At 45.0% G+C, this 21,759-nt stretch overlaps 1 protein-coding gene across 1 annotated transcript; it reads right to left on the bottom strand.

Annotated features, from left to right (window-relative positions):
• Positions 1–6,392: 6,392 nt before the first annotated feature.
• SLC25A40 (solute carrier family 25 member 40) lies at positions 6,393–21,434 on the bottom strand. Its single transcript, XM_075271754.1, has 11 exons — positions 21,395–21,434; positions 18,775–18,877; positions 18,512–18,571; positions 16,319–16,425; positions 15,043–15,110; positions 12,720–12,841; positions 10,475–10,648; positions 8,707–8,816; positions 8,453–8,534; positions 7,582–7,662; positions 6,393–6,932 (listed from the first exon to the last, which is right to left on the bottom strand). Exons 2-11 carry the CDS (start codon positions 18,872–18,874, stop codon positions 6,814–6,816), a joined length of 1,023 nt encoding a protein of 340 aa, XP_075127855.1. The 5' UTR covers positions 18,875–18,877; positions 21,395–21,434; the 3' UTR covers positions 6,393–6,813.
• Between the last annotated feature and the right edge of the window lie 325 nt (positions 21,435–21,759).

Below are 21,759 nucleotides of genomic sequence, written 5' to 3'. Positions count from 1 at the left end.
TTAGCGGCGCTCGGCGAATAAGCGTGACGGATTCTTAATTGTTTCTGCTCGGGGGGTTTTATTGCTTCTTTGTGCTTTGTGTAATGATGGAAATTGTGTTCAAAGAAAAAATATTAATGAAAAATCATTTTATGATGATAAATAATGGAGCGGCCATGAAATCCCCGGCGGTAACATTACATGGGCGGTAGAAAAAAAAAACAAACACAAAACTAAGAGTCTGCTCAGGGCCAAGGACTGCGTGCAGGTTACCAAGGAGTCACATCCGGGCCCTGCTAAGTAACTGCCCATGTTACAGATTAGAATAAAGATGAGTGAGTACTATTCGAAACGGCCATTTCGAATAGCACGCTCCCATAGGAATGAATGGCCGGCGTCCGGCCCCTTAACCCCCTGCGTGCCGGCTGCGTCCATTCATTCCTATCGAACGTGCTATTCGAAACGGCCGTTTTGAACAGTACTCGCTTATCTAGTCCAGAACCTTTATACCATTTAAAAGTGTTATGGAAAACGCAATAGGTTAATCTAAGCTGTGGAATTGCAAGTGGATTCCCTATATATTTAATAGGAGAAGGAAAAAGCAGAGAAAAATGCAGCAAAAACTCAATGATAAATGTAGGGGTTTTTTGGCTGCTTTTCACTACATGAGGCCTTAGTCTTAGGCCAGGGCTGTATGTGACAAAATCCGCAGCGTTTTACAGTCCCTGCAAACACATTGCAGAAAAATATACACAGCGGAAATGCTGCGATTTACAAAACAGTTACGTTTTGGGAAATCACAGCATTTCCACGTTTATTAATTAAAACATAGGGTAAAACATAGTGTATAACACTGTCAGGGCTCCTAGGAACCTATCTATAAAACATAGTGTATAACACTGTCAGGGCTCCTAGGAACCTTATCTATAATACATAGTGTATAACACTGTCAGGGCTCCTGGGAACCTATCTATAAAACATAGTGTATAACACTGTCAGGGCTCCTAGGAACCTATCTATAAAACATAGTGTATAACACTGTCAGGACTCCTAGGAACCTATCTATAAAACATAGTGTATAACACTGTCAGGGCTCCTAGGAACCTATCTATAAAACATAGTGTATAACACTGTCAGGGCTCCTAGGAACCTATCTATAAAACATAGTGTATAACATTGTCAGGACTCCTAGGAACCTCTCTATAAAACATAGTGTATAACACTGTCAGGGCTCCTAGGAACCTATCTATAAAACATAGTGTATAACACTGTCAGGGCTCCTGGGAACCTATCTATAAAACATAGTACTGTATTTTTCGGACTATAAGACGCACTTTTTTCCCAAAAAATTTTTGGGGAAAAGAAGGGTGCGTCTTATAGTCTGAAGGTGGCGCCTGGCACCCGCTGTAATAGAGAGGCGGAAGCCGGCAAGTGATAGACGCCATTACAGGTGCCGGGGCCTGAGACATCGCTGCCCTGTCCTGCATGAAGCCAGCAGCGGGAGGAGTGATGCTGCTATTCCGCTCCTCCGTCCCCCCGCCGCTGGCTTCATGCAGGGCAGGGCAGGGCAGCGATGTCTCAGGCCCCGGCGTCTATCCCTCCCCGGCATCCGCCTCTCTAGTACAGCGGATGCCGGGTCAGTATCCGTGGCCCCTTCTCCCCCGGGGCCGGTCCCCACCGGCCCCGTACCTGTGAGGTTGCAGGCCGGCTCCTGCGCGGCGATATCGCAGGAGCCGACCTGTTCGGGTGACAGCCGGGAGCCTAATGAGGCTCCCCGGCCTGTCACTGCTGTATTAGTATTGCGGCTGGTCTCTATGACCAGCCGTAATACTAATAGACAGAATGTCCCATAGACGGCAATACAGTTGTATTGCCGTCTATGGGACTTGCGATCAAGTGACCGCAGGTTCAAGCCCCTGGGGGGAATAAAATAGTAAAAAAAAAAAAAAAAGCTTTAAAAATATGAAATAAAAGTTCTAAATCACCTCCTGTTTTTTTTTCAATACAAGGTGATCTAAGCAATAGATATCCCCCAAAATGGTATAACTAAAAAGTACAGCTGGCCCCGCAAAAAAAAACGCCCTATACATCCCCGTACAGCTGCAGGGTCACCTGTCAATGTGGCCTTGCAGCTGTTGCAAAACTACAACTCCCATATATTAAATATTTTACCAGTTTTTGCTTCAAAATTTTTTTTCCCTATTTTCCTCCTCTAAAACCTAGGTGCGTCTTATAGTCCGAAAAATACGGTATATAACACTGTCAGGGCTCCTAGGAACCTATCTATAAAACATAGTGTATAATAATAAATTGAAAGGTAATGAGAATAAACACATTGAAATTAATGGGTATGGATGGCAACTGCAAAATGTGGACATTTGAATACATCCTAAATGGCCAGAATGCCATATTATAATTCACCATTGATACTAACCCCAAGGTTTAATGTTTTGGATCACACGAACAGTGATGGAGCCTTGAACCACTGGTGTGAACAGCGCCTTACTGCCACTAGCTAGAGGATTATTACCTAATGATTTACCGCTGTATGGCTGTAGTGAATAGAGACAGAACAGGCACAATATAATTAATATTATCTATTAGAATGTTCCAGTTGTTTGTTTGCACTTATTCTAATTAACACTTAACACAAAGCTAACTCGAGAGACTGAGAGACTGAAAAATTTCTTTGTCAGAAGAAAAAAAATATTCCTGTTCCACCAGCGAGCCCGCCTATTGTGAAATCTAATCTTACCACATTAAAGTTAATTAAACAGCCATTAATTGCTGCAAATTAAGTCTGCAGCAGGAAGATTCTACAATACTGAGGGCAGTGCTGCCATCTAGTGGCTACGACAGCACAAGGCATTCAAAAAAAATAAATAAATTAAACCTCTATGGATTATTATATAAAGAAAAAGTTATAGGCATGATTTTTTTTTTTTGCCGCAATTGTGAGTTTATAAAGCGAAAAAAATAAATTCTTCAGGTGTCAAATGAAAGATCAGCACCTCCAGCTCTCAACATACTCTGTGCTGCTGTGAACATCCTGTGATCTGACCCCATACACAGCAAAATGTTAAATCACATAATAAAGACACGTAATTGAGATAAGATTTAGAAAATTGGAATTTTATTTTTTCCAGCACAAACCCATCAGATTTAAAGGGCACTTACACTCCGTCGCTTGTACAATTAGACATTGTAGAAGGCACAATGCGATGACCAAGCAGAAGGACATATATTATGGCGCCTGTTCTCTGCACACGATGGGCAGGATCAATACTGAGTAACGTAAAATGGGACGATCCAGCTTTTCAAAATTGATCCAACTGACAGGACCCCCGACAATCCGGAGTTTCGCCCTTCTGGCAGATGTCACTTGCCGTACATGTAACAGCGGCTGTAGTGATCAGTGCCATAACGTGTCCCATCCAAGTCTATGGAACAACAACTCACAACCTTCACTAGTACAAGTACGGCGAGTGAGGATTGCAGTCCACGGAAACAGACGATTGGACGTCAGACCGCGACCATTTAACATTGATATCCTAAGGATAGGACATCAGTACTGAAAAGCTGGATGACCCCTTTAAAGTTGTGGCTACAGGCCAAAGACAAGGTCACATGACCACACAGACATGGCTTCATGGTATCAACACGGGGCGAAACCTGTATGAGGAATACACAAGTATCGGACACCTGAGGATCAGCGCTCAGTCCCATTCAAGTGACATTATACAGTGTTAGGGGGCAAACTGGTGTAGCCTTGCACCAACATGGCCTTATACTGTATTTTAGCGTTATGCCATGTGGGCGGCGCCGACATGGCCTTACACTATCTGGTGGGCAACACTGTGGCATTATACTGTGCGTTGGTGAGGGGGCACCAACCTGGCATTATAGTGTCAGGTGGGCAATATTGTGGATTATACCGTGGGTGGGCACAACATGGCATTATACTGTCTGGTGGCATTATAATGTGTGGGGGAGCACCCATTGCAGTCAAACATTCGAGGGCATGGAGACAGGTCGCATGCCGAGTATCACTGGCTCGATAACATTATATAACATTAGCTCCCCCTATTGGCGGCTACAGGCAGTACAAACAACATGAAAAAGTATTATAAAATCTCTTTTGCCCGTAACAACCAATCACAATACAGCTTCCATTTTTCAAAGTCACTGAATGATATGAAAGCTGTGCCCTGATTGGTTGCTAGGGGAAACAATGGTTTTCTTTTGTACAGTTTCCTAGAATTTAAGGCCTACTCCGGGGCTACGTCTTAAAGGCCTAACACAGAGTTGTACATGGAAAAAACATTGCGGCGTGCAGTCATTTATTCGGTTTTGTGAAACCATTATGGAGAATTGTGTCAGTCGGCCTATGCTGACATATGGATTGTACCTGTATCTAATCATCCGATTGTTGGCACCAATGATTGTACATACTGCTAGATAATAAACCCCCCACATATAAAATATACATCTCCTTACTTAGAAAATAATAATCAGCTTTTCGCAGACGTCTCCGTACAAAATAGAACAATTCTTCTAATTTCCCGATCCATACATTTTCCTGTTAGTTCAGTCTAAACGTAATATTTACAGCAGAAATGTCATTACAGGCCGTATCCACCTTCACAATCATGTCTCAATATTACTATAATGCATGGGAAGTCTCCTACCGTTTTGGGTTTACATCCCCTGTGCAGATCCATAGGTCTCCATTGTAACAGACTACAAACAAACCCAGTGTAGTCTGACCCTACAGTTATACTCCTTTCTCTCCCACCCCTACCATTCAGTATATACAGAGACATAGGGGGACACATGGAAAGGAGAATGACTGAAGGATCAGACTACGCAGAGTCTGTCATGGTAACACATAGTTCTTCAAAGCAGCTGTAGACACAAAACGGTAGGAGATTTAAAAAAAAAAAAAAAAAAAATATTTGCAAAGTTACTTTTTTTATTTCTTGTACACGTAAATGATCCTTGAAATCTATGTAGACTATAAGCTGGCGTAGATTTTGGTGATGGCGGAGGTTGCACCCCATATAGGAGAAGGAATGTGCACCCCCTCAAAAGAGGTGCGCCCTCCACCAACACAGGGGGTATGAAAGCTGATTTACATCGACCACTAAGGTGAGGCCAACAAACAAAATGGATTAAGTTGATTTCCTATAGAGCAGAGTTTGAGGATTTTGCAAAGGGGCAGGTGTCAGGTCGCTGGGGTTCAATAACATTCAAAAGAGAAGGGGGTATCAAAAGTTCCCCTGTATGGGGGCCACACGGTGGCTCAGTGGTTAGCACTGCAGCCTTGCAGCGCTGGAGTCCTGGTGTTCAAATCCCGCCAAGGGCAAAAAAACATCTGCAAGGAGTTTGTATGTTCTCCCCGTGTTTGCATGGATTTCCATCCCATATTCCAAATACTGATAGGGAAAAATGTACATTGTGAGCTCTATGTGGGGCTCACAATGTACATTAAAAAAAAAAAAAAAAAAAAAGTTCCCCTGTATTCTCTAAGTGAATAGGTGCTCAATCACTTCTATGGGGCTGCTGCAAATTCGGGATTCTCAGAATCTTTTCCCTGTTGTACCGATCACTAGTGATCCCAGAGGTCAGCGGTCACCAGTGACCTGACACTTACCCCTAACCCTACAGATTCAGAGTGTCCCTATCCATAAATTTCCAAGGACCAAAAGAATTCAATTAATCCAACGTTATTAGTGCAAATTACATGTGCAAGCGACACCATTCCATCGTTGTAATGGTGTAACCTTACGCATAATAGTTATAACAATATCAAAAGCATCAACAACGTGAAAAAAAATAAAAAATAGAGATATAGTGTTAAAAAAATAAAATAAAAATCAATCTATATTAAGGCCTACGTTAGACGGGTGATCTTTACTATAAGCGATCGCTACCAAGACCACCAGAGATAAATAACTTAAAGGAAAACTCTAAGTAAAACTGATACACTGTGTTATGCTGAGTGCTGGCCATAAGGGGGCAGAGTCTTTGACTTTATACCACTGTGTATCAGATTTACCTTTAAAGGGGACCTGTCAGGCTGTTTGGGGCCACTTAACCTCCGACACCCCATTAAGTATCTGGGGTTGAGGGTCCCACACCTCGGTATCCTCTCTGCTTGAAGTCGGCCTCTGTAGTAATCAAAGGCTGAAGATCTCCTGAAATTCGGGAAGACGCCAGCGCATGCGCACAGTGAAGCAGAGGTCAGTACACCTTGCCTCACTAAGTGCACCCTAAGTGCTAAACACGTGCAGAGAAGTGGGTGAGCCAACCTTGGGTTTACTTCATGCAATGCGCTGGAGTCCCTCAGCGGACCCCGGGGATTTTCCACATTTGACTATTAAGGCGCAGAGGATTGGGTGTATGCTGCCGAATTATTGGCCCCAAACAGCCTGACAGGTACCCTTTAAAAAACAATGTACAATGGGGCGTGATTATAGATCTAGTTACAGGGTAGAGACAAAAACTTCTGCACACTCCGCCATGAATATTTCCTTTTCTAGGCTCCTCAGGCTTCTAGGCCAAGCAACAACCAACCACCCCGAAGAGTGACTACTCTACCTATCCACGCTCCGGTGTAGACCAAGGTAGTCACCTAAAATACTGTAAAAAGTGCTGGGGGAGAGGACTGATAACTCACCAACAACAAAAACAAGGTTATAGTCCCTCCTGACTGGTCCAGTTAGGTACATAGTTCTGTACGTCTGCCATGTACCCGCTTCTGACACCCGCCATGAGCGGTACGCATTCACAGGTAACTGCACAACAGGACAGCGGTGAGGGACAAAACCTCCATCACAAAGTCTTCAATTGCTGCTCACTGTTTAACTTGCGGAAGAAGGATTTTCCAAACTCGTAGGTGGTGATCATGATGGCGCAGGCGGGGGCGATCTTGATTAGGCGAGGACTCAAGCCTGCAGAAGGGAAAAGGTATCAAATATATTATACAGGACATAGCATAACGGATTATTAGATTATATTTATTGTTGATTTGCTTCCTAGTTGAAGAGAATTCAGAAAGTTGCCTAAATTTGCATTGAGAATATTCTACCATTTTGTTGTTGTAGACTCTGTGCAACTGCTTCACCTAGATGGCTGTCCTGCTGAGTCTGACACAAACTAATTAGGATATCCAGCCAAAAAAACTCAATAAGTAAGCACACACCGCAAAAGGAAGTTAGACACCGTTTGCCATTACGATCATCCCTACTGTACATTTACACCAATGAACCCTTTTAGATAGCAGTAAATGTTAGGTTCTGTTCACACTGAGTTAGCGGCTCCGCAGCCTTCCTCAGAAGTCGTCGCTTTTAATGGCAAGAATAATACAGCGCGTACAATCATTCAGTGCGCTCTGTCGGATGCTGTTGGGCTGTGGTTCTGGTTCAGTGTTGTCACTTCCACTATGAACTGAAGATATTGGCACAGACTGTACATACAGCACGGTGTTCCATGACAGTGGCGCCACCTGCTGGTTACTATGTTAATGGACATGTTTTTACCTTCCTTATAACATCACGTCAAATTTTTGATACGAAGTAGGGACGACAATAAACAACTCACCAGTGAAAAGCCCCCTGAAGCCGTTCTCCGATATTATCATGTACATGATCTTCCAAGTCGACGTCGATCTATTCCGTGAATCTAAAGCAAAAAAAAAAAAAAAAGGCTTTAAAGGGGATGTCAGCTTTAAAGGGGATGTCCAGGATTTAAAGGTTTATGGCTGATCCTTAGGGTAGGTGGGGACTGCACTGATCAGCTATATTATGGTTGTAGAAATTGTCCTGTCTAGCAGCACGGCATCACTGCAGCTCAGCTCCCAACAACTCCCCAAAAGCTATGGGCAGGTGGTCTTTAAATATTTATGGCCTAGCCTTAGGATTGGCCATCAATATCAGACTGGTATGGGTCCAGTGATGTGCACCCCCACCGATCAGCTGTTTGCAGCTCTGCTGAATAACATAACTTCTTCAAGGTTTACCAGGCACAGCGCTATACAATGTGAAGTGGCTGTGCTTGGTATTGCAACTCAGTCCCTTTTCACTTCCAATTTGTTTCAAACTTTTTGGGCTCAAAACGAATCTTAGACCTGACCCACCTGATCCCAAAACTACTTGAATCTTGAGAGGTTCGTCCAACTCTACCGACCTATTGTTTGAGGAGGTCACAGTGATCGTACAGGTACGCTATCATACGTTGTACGGCGGCTGTGAGGCGATACTGCTCAGCCCCATTCATCTGAATGGAACGAGCCATGTCACCAATGAAGAAGTCATGTTCATGGCCTATGAGGTGTGGGTTGTGCTCACCAGTGCCCCTGCAATAAGCTGATCAGTGTGGGGGTCGGATATACCCTGATCTAATAGCAATGACCCATTACATGCAGTAGTTTCTGAAGCAAAAAAAAAGAAACCCCTCTAAAATTCTAACTTACCTCGTAACACTTCCAGTTCTCCAATTTCGATCTGTCTTCTTGTCTTCACAACATCAAATGGTAAAGTCACTAAAGCAGCGAACTGTGAAATACAAAGCAGAATGTCGTCATCCAGAGCTGGTCAGACTCCTCTCACCATCTCCTGAGCATTGGGGAGGGGGAACCAGGACCTGGGATTTCCACGAATAGCAAAGATGTGTCCTGAGGTTTTTCTATCGATACAATATGCAAAGACACATAAGAGTATCACTTACTGATCCAGACAAGGCCCCTGATGCAAAACAAATGGAGAAGGTAGGTTCTGCTTTGTTGTATCTCCGACAAAGCCACTTTCTTCCAAGCTCATAATTATACCAGTACATGGCTGCAAGATAAAGGAGAGAAAAACAGGCTCAGAAACTAACGGAAGACTAGGAATCTAAAAAATCTACAGTCTGGCTAATATAGCGGCTTGTTTGTTAAAAAACCACAAACACATTACATGTCTAATTACTAATGTCCTCTAGACATATTAGTATAGTCCTGAGTTACATCCTGTATTATACTCCAGAGCTGCGCTCACTATTCTGCTGGTACAGTCACTGTGTACATACATTACATTACTTATCCTGTATTATACTCCAGAGCTGCGCTCACTATTCTGCTGGTACAGTCACTGTGTACATACATTACATTACTTATCCTGTATTATACTCCAGAGCTGCGCTCACTATTCTGCTGGTGCAGTCACTGTGTACATACATTACATTACTTATCCTGTATTATACTCCAGAGCTGCGCTCACTATTCTGCTAGTGCAGTCACTGTGTACATACATTACATTACTTATCCTGTATTATACTCCAGAGCTGCACTCACTATTCTGCTGGTGCAGTCACTGTGTACATACATTACATTACTTATCCTGTATTATACTCCAGAGCTGCACTCACTATTCTGCTGGTACAGTCACTGTGTACATACATTACATTACTTATCCTGTATTATACTCCAGAGCTGCGCTCACTATTATGCTGGTACAGTCACTGTGTACATACATTACATATCCTGTATTATACTCCAGAGCTGCGCTCACTATTCTGCTGGTGCAGTCACTGTGTACATACATTACATTACTTATCCTGTATTATACTCCAGAGCTGCGCTCACTATTCTGCTGGTACAGTCACTGTGTACATACATTACATTACTTATCCTGTATTATACTCCAGAGCTGCGCTCACTATTCTGCTGGTGCAGTCACTGTGTACATACATTACATTACTTATCCTGTATTATACTCCAGAGCTGCACTCACTATTCTGCTGGTACAGTCACTGTGTACATACATTACATTACTTATCCTGTATTATACTCCAGAGCTGCGCTCACTATTCTGCTGGTGCAGTCACTGTGTACATACATTACATTACTTATCCTGTATTATACTCCAGAGCTGCACTCACTATTCTGCTGGTACAGTCACTGTGTACATACATTACATTACTTATCCTGTATTATACTCCAGAGCTGCGCTCACTATTCTGCTGGTGCAGTCACTGTGTACATACATTACATTACTTATCCTGTATTATACTCCAGAGCTGCGCTCACTATTCTGCTGGTGCAATCACTGTGTACATACATTACATTACTTATTCTGTACTGATCCTGAGTTACATCCTGTATTATACTCCAGAGCTGCGCTCCTAGCGGTTTGTCAATGTCAACAAGTTTATTACATACATCACCACACATTTCCTAATATGCCGTTACTATAAAGTGTCTGGTGTGGAGACTTCATTTTCCAGGGGACTCTCTGTATTGTGAATGCTGCTCTGGAGTACCAAACAAGTAACTAAGGATGTAAAGAATTCTTAATGTTACTAAATTTAGGATTATTGAACATGTAGACTGTAAATTGATTATCTTAGATGAACAGTTTTGGTAATTTTACTGCTACAGGACGGATATAATGGACACACGACCATTTACAATCTATACATATACACAGCAGGTCTAGGCCTGAGCTTGGGGACCTACCAGAGAAGGGGACGTCTCTCAGCACGGTCGGGCCCCATCCTTTCCACAGGGACAGCCAGCCTTCTTTGGCCACAGAGCTCTGAATACAAGATGTCAGCTCCTTGTACGACAACGGTCTGGACTGCATTTTCGTCCTGATCAGCTCCAATGGGCTGATGAGAGTCGCCGAGCCCACTGCAAACACGGAGAAAAGCAAAGCTCTATCAGCACAATGTCCTCCTTGCTTATATTGAGGTTTCATGGGGTAGTAAAGGATGACATAGGTATGGCTGCTTTCTTAAATGATGTTCAGAGCTGATCAGACATCAGGTACCTCGACGGATCACCTCTATAAAGCAGAAGCATTGCTGAGGGAGTGTGGCTATTGCTTCACAGGCCTTGTAACCTCATGCTCACCGGTCATATGGACTTTTCCCAGCTCAGTCCCATTCAAAGGAATGGACTAAGCTGCATTACCAAGTCCAGCCACTACGAACGTGCAGCACTGTTCGTGGTTTTCTGTGAAGATCCAGCGCTTATCTGAATGTTGTGGTGTCTTCAAACAGCTGATCGGAGGGGCTTCCAGGTGTTGGATCCGTGCTGATCTTCAATTGATGACCTCCCGAAGACCCAATGCACACGACAGAGTGTGCATCCGATGTGGGGCTGAGTTTGCAACAGAGTGCACTCATCCGACTGTCATCCATGTACATTTCGTGATGCCTTCACATCTATGGAGGCTTCCAGTCCATTCCATTCTGATGACATGGAGCAGGATAGGCCCTGGTCTATTTATATTGGAAAGGAACAGGCCATAGGACGCCCCCTTGGTTGCCACATGGAGCGCAAGAATAGGTGATCAATTAATTATCCTGGAAAGCCCCTTCAAAACTCTGTCTAGCTCTTATGTCTCCTGGAAATGGATGACTACATTACCAACACAACATATCTTGCAAAACATGGTCTGATTTGACAGCGCCAGTCCTTGTTATTACATGCCCGGCTGACAAGGAATCGCTCTGCCCTGATGTCAATTTATTCATACATTTCCAGGAGGAGTAACAGAGCAATAACACAATGTAGACTTCTAAGAAAAGAGGTTCCAGGATTATTGTTTTATGGAAGACTAGCATGTGCCCGTGACTTCGTCTGTGGGTTGGAGTTGGCCCGGAGCCGCTATATTTCGGCTTTCGCCATTGGTTTTGATCCGCTGTGTACCGCCACGTCCACTCCTGCACGCCCCTGTCCCATTTGCTCCTTGCCTGCCCCCGCAGGCTTTTTACCTACCGACTGCTCCTGGCTCCCTGCAGCCACCCTCGTCCCCCACGCTTATGCCCTTTCACGCCCCTCTCTCGCCCATGGTCCCAGCCACACCCCCGCGGCGCCCCCATCCTCTTCGCACCCCCCACGGTAGCGGCCCGGACCCCCTCTCCCTCCCGCGGCACCCCGGGTCAACTTCCCCAGCCCCCCTTTTTCTGCAAACCCCCCTCCTATGGCCCCCACCTGTCGGGCACCCCCCTAAAACCCCGTTTAGCCCCCTCCGCAAAATCCCCTAACTCCCCTGCCATCACATGCACTGTCCCGCTGCCGAATGACACAACGTACTAATCATAGCTAAGCTGGAGGGTCGGGAAGACGCAAGACCAGTAAGCTGAGTGCGGGTTGCCGAGGACTTCCGGCGCTACGGCCTAGACTACAGCTGCAAAGTGGTGGCGTCCCCGGAAGACGTTGTGTATGTCGCCAATGTGCGCATGCGCCTGCAAATACAGTGTAATTGCTGTGGCAAGCCGGGCGGTGTCACAGATCCCGATTGCGATGGTGTTCGGCAAAGATGCCGGGTCCAGAGCGTGGAAGAGGTAGGCCGCTGGAGTAACTTTAACGTGAGCCGGGATGTGTGACAGCATATGTAAATGTTATTGCCTGGGGTTAGGGGATAGCCCGGAGGCGGCAATAAGGAGTTTGTGGCTTGCTCTGCTAAGTAGTGTGTGGGATTGCAGAGCTGCTGCTAGGAGTTCTGGTTTTTGGCGGCTCCTGCAAAGAACGTATGTCCGTGATTGTTCTGAAAAGTAGCCTCTCTTTCAATCTTGCCTATGAACTATGTTTGTGCAAAATTTCACGCGAATTGGTTGAGCGGTTTTTGCGTGATTGAGGAACAAACATCCAAATACACAAATTTTCCCCTTTATAATATTAGTAGGATACAAGTGTTTTCAGACACAGACATGTAGGGATCGCTAACCAGTCCTAAGGTATATGAAGCACTTACACCTGGCCGTGGCTCCAGCGATGAGGCAGGCATTCTCTACACTGGTCATACGATGGAGCAGTAGGTCACGTAGCTGGTCATAACACGTGAAGTAGATGGCCGTGGCCGGGATAGCCATTACTCTGTGGACACCAGACCAGGCAGTTAGATTTGTAGACACCCAAAGGATAGAAACAACTGGAGAAAGCTGCTCAGAGTAAATATACTATTGCAGTATTATTGTACTTGTACATAGATCTAAGCTTAGTACCCCCGAAATGTGACCACTCCCGGTGACCCCCCTATTGCCAAGTCTGCATCATAGAAGCTTGGTGTGACCAGGAGAGGGAGGACAATGCGTATCTGGCTACAATGGCCGCTTCACACGGCTGGATGAAATATTCTCTTATGTAAAAGTGATAGATGGTGGAAGCAGACGGCTAAATAAGAAGTTACACATGGAGCTGAGAAATACTCATATCAAACCCAATGGGGCTGATTTATCAGGACCTATGCGCACAAAAATGGGGATACAAGCCATAAAAAGTCACCGCAGTTTTGCACAAGTCAGAATTTATGCAAAAAAAAAAATTGCAACTTTTTTGAGCCCCGAACATCATTTTCAAGACATTAGGGGGGCCATCAGCTCTGTCAAAAGTGTCAAAATTAGGTGCAAATTCTTGTATGGCAGGGATTATCAAAACCAGTCTTGATAGTATCAACCCCAACAAAACCCAACAGAGAAATTTCTGCTCAGTTTTCTGCAATGACACATTACATTGCAGTTCTTTAGCTCAGAAAAGTTGATGTGTTACAAATAGAGATGAGCGAGTAGTGAAATAGTCGAGATTCGAGATTCGTTTCGAGTAGAGCCTCAATATTCAACTACTTGAACGAATATCGAATCCCATTACAGTCTATGGGAAAAAAAATGCTCATTTCAGGGGAAACCACTATTCAACCAAGGAAAGTCACCAAGTCCACGAGTAGCAGGAGGAGAATGTTTAGGAGGAGCGCTGTGCAGTAAAAGCGCACGGACGCCATAGACTATGGGCCGGTTCACATTAGCGCTTGCCTCCTGTCTGGAAGGAGTCCGCAGGAGGATCCCCCCCGAACGGAATATCAACGCAGCTGCAAGTGCTGGACAGTCAAGCACAAGGACCCCATAGCATATAATGGGCTCCGTGTGCTTGCCGCGCATGAATCATTTGTGTGGGCAGTGCGCTGCAAGCACACGGAGCCCATTATATGCTATGGGGTCCGCGTTAATGTGAACCGGCCCTTACTCGTCCAGCAGAACCAGCATAGATTGGCTGAATGGTATAGCATTCGGCCAATCAATGCTGGTTCTGCAGCAGGCTCGTCTTTGCTAGTCAGGAGAGCTGGCAGCTTGCGGTTACGAGATAGCTGACTTTTTCACATAGGAATGCATTGACCAGCGTTGATTGGCCAGTGTACAGCATTCGGCCAATCAACGCTGGTTCTGCCGGAGGCTCGTCTGTGAGGAGGTGGAGTCTAAGATCAGACCACAATGGAGACCGCTGTGGTCCGATCTTAGACTCCGCCTCCTCACAGATGAGCCTCCAGCAGAACCAGCGTTGATTGGCCGAATGCTGTACACTGTAAAGCATTTGGCCAATCAACGCTGGTCAATGCATTCCTATGAGAAAAAGTCAGCTCCCGCATAAACGCAAGCTGCCAGCTCTCCCGACTATCAAAGAAGAGCCTGCTGCAGAACCAGCGTTGAATGGCCGAATGCTATACACTGTATAGCATTCGGCCAATCAACATTGGTTCTGTATTGAATCTTTACTGCGAATAGGAGTAGTATTCGATCAAGTACGAGTATTTCAAATACCTTAGTATTCGTTCGAATACCTACTCGATACAATACTACTCGCTCATCTCTAGTTACAAATATTGGCTTCATTCAATCGGGGGCAGTCACATTACCTTTGGTGACCGTCAGCAGTGTCCGTTGCTATTGTCACACTAGAAGATTTTAGCTACGGACACTAGCTGAGAAATCAGTAATCCGTTAAAATTTCCATTCATTTCAATGCAATTTTATCTTGTCTCCGTTAATCTCCGTTTACGCACACACAAAAAAACCGGACATGTGACTGGATCAGTTAAAAAAAAACAAAAAACGGACACATTAACATTGTCCGTTATTGTCTGTTATGACAGGCTTCTGTTTTTTTTGGTTTTTTAACAGATTCCGTTATGATAGTGTCCAACAGTAGTGTGCACTCAGCCTGAGAGATGAACTTTGAAAAGATGAAATAGAAGAAAACCATACAGAAATGAAAAATAAAGAAAACCCACAAATAACGGCACTTACAATGTTGGCGGGAGTCCACTCCAAAGAGACCGCACCCCTTCATTTCTGACAATTTGGACAAAAGCATCCTGGACAAGACAAAAAAAAAACATGTAAATGTAAGATGGATAAAACAAACTATAAGAAAGAAAACATGAGATCAGTCAGTCTTGGACACCCTTTACACAAACAGATTTATTGCCCATAGTGACCACTAAGGGGCACTATAACAAGTCAAACATCACTCATTAAACGCCATTTACATTGCTTGTGAGAATTTGTGTGCCCTTCCCATTATCCAGTTTTGACTTGAGGCCGCTCTTGTGGTTACTGTAACACCATCCTAGTATTAGACTAATATAACCAACATGGTCCATAGACGGGAGAATCCTCCTTGAGGCCTTGTTCATAGAAGTGTGACTGCGACTGATACAAGACTAGTGACGCCGGACTCGCCCAGGCCTGGTAGACCAGATAACAAGAACCCGGCAGCTAGATCTGATCTACAATGCTAAACTATCCCAATGAAGAAGAAGTCTCCAATGGGAGGAAAACTACAACTCCCAGCATGCACACTGACAGCCTGTGAGGTCCAGTATAAGACTCTCTTGACCCCATAAGACCTGGCCTGCAGGGCTAAGCAGCGGCAGACTGGTTTTCCCCTGAGGACATCACATTCAGTCACAACGTACAGCAGTGGTTCAGTCCCATTCAAATGAATGGGGCTGAGACGCAATACCAATCACCGCCACTATACTATACCACGTACTGCGCTGTGATTGATCTTCCATGAAGAAGCCGCAGAGCTCCCCAAAACACTGTGGTCTCCTCAGCCAGCTGATCTGTGGGGGTCCTGAGAATTGTATCCCCATCAATCACATACTAATAACCTATTCTAAGCCCCGGTCATCAATATACCCTAATAAGCTCCCCCTAGTGGCAGCAATAGGGAGACAGAAATTTGTCATACAGAGAAACAAGGCTGCTTTCTTCTAAAAACTGCGCCATACCTGTCCACGGGTTGTGTGTAGTATTGTAGTGCAGCAACTATTACCAGATCTAAGCTGCAATACCAGACACAACCTGTGCACAGGTGGGGTGCTATTTTTTTTTTTTTTTTTTTTAAACCTAAAATTTATTATATTATTTATTATAACCTTTCTATACTAAGCCTGTAACTTTACGGTGCTTAATAACTGCACTGCAGCAATGATGTGTCATCTCTACACGTGACAAATTGGGAATATAGTTTCTCGTTTTCCTTTGCACTGGTAGCAAAATAGTTAAACCATCTTACCGCGGTTCCTGAGAATCTCCCCGGCACTTTATACCAGGCTTTGCTGTTCCCATTCAGACACACACAGAGGTGATCCATGAGGCCATTGCAGTAAACAAAGCATTTCCCTGGTAGAGGAGACACAAGATTAATGTCCAGATCTCCGAACCTGCGTCATGTAACACTGGACGACATTGTCAAATCCAATACACCAATATTTACCGACAAGGAAGTCAGTTCCACACATGTAGAGGTATAATGCCCGTACATAAAATCAAAAGGTGATCAAGTCACCACATGAATGCAGCAAACCCCTTACATCAGAGGAACACATGTACACCAATATGGAATCCTGTGTAAACACATTACCTATACCTCCATAAGTAACCAGAGCACAACCCAACACGCGTTTCGCTCTTACCATGGCTTTGTGTACATGTGTATTGTTATTTATACATTGTATGTGGGACTCCAGGATTACAAACTTTGCAATGACACTTTAGTACCTCCTGTTAACCGGATCTCTGGGTTCACCTGTTCCTCTATATTACTTGTCTGTCGTTTTTTCATATATGTATTTTAATTGTATTAATAAAATGAACTATTTTTAGCTATATACCTTTGCTGGGTGTTTCTGTTTGTATGTATATTTGTTATTACAAGCCTGACATGTGCAATGTGAAGATAAAGCGGAGGTCCGTACACAACACTTAAAGGGGTTAGGCAGGACTCGAAAACATCGCTCCATGTATGAAAGGGACACATGTCCCTTGGACACATGGCCATGCTGCAGCCCAGTTTCAGTCAGTTTACAAGGATGGAGCTGTGGCATTGCCTTGTGCTCAAGGGGTTTGAGGTCACTTCCTGAGCAGAAGCCATGTTTTTGAAGTTCTGAACAATCCCTTTATCTAAACAGCACTGGCATCGCAAGCCAGCTTCAGCAGCATTCGGCACATGCACACTTAAAGGGATGTGTCGTTATGATAGGGAATAAGTGTCAGATCACAAGAGATAAGGAGAGACTTAAAGTCTCCCATGCCTCCTCCTTGTGCAGGAATGCTTGTGTGACTGGCTCTCCATTCACTGCTATGGGGCTGCCAAGACTTTGTCCCATGTTCTCCTGATCATCAAAGGACCCTGTGGTCAGACCTCCTCCTTAAGGGTTGGACATAACTAGATGTGGGTGGGCATATCCTAGATGCTACAGGATCTGGCTTGCAATGTCCGTAGCGTGCGTTCCTCCCCGCTCACACTGTACAGCACGATAGGCGCTGCTGGGCCGAAGGGCGTCCCTGGCTAAGTGTCAGAAACGCCCTTCTGACTGTAAAGCCCTACGGTACCGGGACCGATAGCGCTTTCCACCGGGCACAGATTGGGAAAGCCAATAGTGCACTGAATTCAGCACACTGTCAGCTTTCCAGCAGTATATAGAACTGCCTGTGCCCGATGTGATGAAAAGTCCTCTTTAACAAACTCTTAAACTTGTGATCATCAGTTGGGTCATCAATTGAAGATCTGTGAGGATCCAATACCCAGAACCCTCGCAGATTAGCTGTGTGAAGCAGCAGTAGCACTCCCTCGGTGTCGCTTCTGCTTCCCAGGCCATGTAATGTCACGTTCATCAAGAACATGGCCTAACCGCAGCTCAGTCCCGTTCAAGTGAATGAGCAGAGCTGCAATACCAAGCACAGCCACTACACAATGTAGGACACTGTGCTTAGTAAGTAATGAAGAGGCCGCAGCACTCACCTAAATTATGCAGCCTCTTCAAACAGCTGATCAGCTGGGGGCCAAGGTGTCAGATCCCTGACTATTATTAATAGATGACCTATACTAAGAAGAGGTCATCAATTATGGAAAACCCCTATAAATATCAAATATTTTAAGACTTGGGACTATAAATTCTGGGATTCTCCTTTAATTCAGAGGTATTCCTTCTCTATAGACCTAAGACTGAGACCTATGGCAGAGCTTATCTGTAGCAGACAATACCTCAGGTCTAGAGATGAGCGAACACTGTTCGGATCAGCAGATCCGAACAGCACGCACCCATAGAAATGAATGGAAGCACCTGTGACGCCGGCCAGCCGCCGGCAAAGCCAGCGTCACAGGTGTTTCCATTCATTTCTATGGGTGCGTGCTGTTCAGATCGGCTGATCCGAACAGTGTTCGCTCATCTCCACTCAGGTCCTTACAGGTCCTTGTATCATTTACCTTTAGTGAAGGGTTTGCTTTGTGCTTGAAGTCGGATCTTGACAACATCCAAAGGAGTCACTAGGAGAAGAAATCACATAAGACACGGTTATCTACGTATGACTGAAGGAGCTTGCTGAGAACTTGCTCACGTTGGACACAATTCACATATTGACTTTTGCTTCTGGCACTGTAAGTGCAGCTGGAAAGCCAAACACTGAGATGTATTTTAGAAATGTCGCCAATACTGGATATAATAGAAAGTGCCCGGGCTGGAATCTTACCAAAGAGTGACGTAAGCAGGGCGCCGGCGGAGGACGCCATTATCTGCTGGGCGGGGGTGATGTTGGTAGACGCCATTGCTGGATCATTCTGCTCCTTCATTTTCTATAGAAAGAGAAGTCAAACAGAATACTTACATAGGAATAATACGGCCATAATGGGTTCAGAGGGTTGTCCCATGACAGACACTTGCGGCATACCCATGTCTCACCTCTGGGACCTACAGAATTACCCCCCCACGTCCAATCCCTTGTGTACGGCTTTCAGGAGTGGTCAGGATTATAACAACAGCATCGAACTATAACCTCACACGTTACGACATAAATCAGTGACCTTGGCGGTTTCCATAAACCCAACCGGACGAGGCTGAATGCAGCTTGGCATAGGGGATCAGTTCTGGAGATAGGTTCAGGTCCTGCACTTGTCCTGTGGTTGTGCCCTTGCCAACTCCTTTAACAGTCTGCAAAATCAGCATGAGAGCCCTGTAATGGCTGCACAACTGGCGGTCACCCAACTTTTTCAGAAACAGATGTGTCAGGATTAATCCCAAAGCACCCGAGTTAATGGCTGACATGTATATAAATGGCCCCGATTAACAAGTAACTGAACGATTGCTCAATATTCTTTGGCAAGAGCCAGCCAGGAGGAAAGTTCACATAAGGGATTAGAATCTTTATAGAACCGGTCTCTGGTAAACAGAAGAAACATCAGCCGCTTCTGAAAGTTAGGGGCACGCCTATAACAAGCACATCAATATCTAGGCACACGCTGGGATTTGGGCAGCTCATGGTGGGAGCCGCACTGACCCCCATATACAGTATAATGCACAGGGTTTAGGCCGGGGTGGAAGAATACTTTCAGAAATAGAAGGGTTAACAGTTTATTTTTGTCAACTGAATGGTTAACCAGCTTCTACTATTGATGGCCTATGCTTGGATCTGTTGGGGTCAGAGACCGCGCGACTCCCGGTATTGTTTACAGTCTGAGAACGACGCTTCCTCACCTTACCCCATAAACTGCAATCTAAAAGCCGGCAATATTTGGTGTGACCTTTGCCCTCCATCAGTTCTTCTCGCTACGTGCATTCCGTTTTGGCAGAATTCGGCAGGGAGGTTGTTCCCGCCACCATCTTGGAGAACTAAGCACAGATCTTCTGTGGACGTAGGTTTGCTCCAATCCGTCTGTCTCTTCTTGTAATCCCAGACAGACTGGATGATGCTGAGATCAAGGCTATATCTGTGGGGGCCGGATCATCACTTTCTCCAAAGGTCACACCAAATATTTGTTGCAATGTCTATCTAAAAATCGCCTGCATGCACAACGTTGTCATCTGTCTCATAGTTATAAAAAAGAACAGACCCCGACAGACCCGATCATAGTCAATGGGGTCAGTCAGGGTCCTTCGGTGTCCATTCATTTAGTGGTACCCTTGTCTGTTGTTCTGGTGCTCCAACGACCCCCCGGCCCCAGTGTGACCCTAGCACTTCTATTTCTGAAAGCATTCATACTTTGCAGAATTTTTCCCACACCTGCCTAAGACTTTTAGAAACAGGAACTAGGAACAAGCCAAGTATAACTTTGGGATCTTTCAACACATTAAACTCTGGGCTTAATAATCAACTCATCTCCTGTCCAGTCTTGATCCCCTGAGCCTCACAGAGGAGACACATCGAATTTTCAATATATAAATAAAAACATTCATTTGCTGAAATTGAACATCCCTAAAGGGGTTTTTGGATTCAATCTAAATTTTTATACTGATGACCAATCCACAGTATTGGTCATCATGTTGTGATCTGTCAGGGTCCGACGTTGGGCTCCCACATGGATCAGCTATTCTAGTAGCCTTTGAGTGCCAGAAGCTGCAGGAAGGGCTACTAGTATTCAAGTAATAGGATCGGCACAGCAGCGCCAACCCCTACATAGTGGTGCTTCTGGGGAACTGCAGCTCCGGTCCTAGTCATACATCATTCATTTCCTGTGGACAGGTCATGAGAATTCAATTTGGGGCTGGAAAAAAAACTTTAACTATTTGATGCATGTATCCTACAGTCCTATTGGCACAGTATGGGCTATGGATGGTCTCTGGCAGCAAGCGTTCAGTAATGGGACCCCTGTGTACCTTGTGCTGTATAGAATGGTATATATTATGTAGCACCAGGAGTTTTGGGGCCTCTTTAGGGTTCAGGGCCCGGTAGCGACTGCACCCCCTGGTCGCTCATCAGGATGTCAAAGTTGTGTCCATTATAGTGATTTCCAACCTATAGCTATACCATGGTTACAAAACTACAACTACTGGTATACGGCTGCAAGGCCATGCGGAGCGTTGTGTTTGCACCGCACCACTGAGGTCATCTAAAACTAACCTAGACCCCCAAAATTTTTAGCAATGATCATCGCACCCAGCACACAAGTGGTTAATAAGCATCACATGACCATCATTACTGTACAGATCACATTCTGGACTCCTATGACACATGGCAATGGAAATTCTGCAAGTACTTACACTAGAGTCAATGATAACTATGCCAGAACTACAAGTCCCAGCAGCACAGCAGGCAGCTCTCCTATACTAGTCCTGCACATGTGGCTTGTACCCGTCCCCAATGTCCCCCTCTGTACCTTTGACCTCTTGCAGTCAGTTCAGGGTCCTGACCTTAGGCTTGCAGGCAGCTTGCTGTCAGGGTCCGCCTTAGGTAAGGATGCAGCATGGGTGACAGCAGGACAGCACGTGAGGCAGCCCCGGCTATGTACAGTTACACAAGGCACACGCCTCCATAGGAGGAGCAGAAAAGCCGCCGCCATGTTTGATATGGGCAGACGTGCAGCTGGACACTCACCACAACGTCCATATAAACAAGGAGATCAAACATTTTATGTCAAATCATAGATATCTTATTAATATTTAACGTTGACAGGAAAATTTTCGGATCTAACGCACAGAAAACCACGTTGTGCCCTACACAAATATGGCCGCCACTCCGCTC

Source organism: Leptodactylus fuscus, chromosome 4, assembly GCF_031893055.1.
Source record: "Leptodactylus fuscus isolate aLepFus1 chromosome 4, aLepFus1.hap2, whole genome shotgun sequence".
Taxonomy (NCBI): Eukaryota; Metazoa; Chordata; class Amphibia; order Anura; family Leptodactylidae; genus Leptodactylus; species Leptodactylus fuscus.
The sequence above is the reverse complement of the archived record's forward strand: the minus strand, read 5'-3'. Positions and strand labels throughout refer to the sequence as shown.

Coding starts and splice junctions, on each gene's coding strand:
- SLC25A40 (XM_075271754.1), bottom strand. CDS start 18,874: ATGAAGGAGCAGAATGATCCAGCAATGGCGTCTACCAACATCACCCCC. Junction 16,426..18,511: donor AAGCAAACCCTTCACTAAAG/GTAAATGATACA, acceptor CTCCTCTACCAG/GGAAATGCTTTGTTTACTGC. Junction 8,817..10,474: donor GAGAGACGTCCCCTTCTCTG/GTAGGTCCCCAA, acceptor TTTATCTTGCAG/CCATGTACTGGTATAATTAT.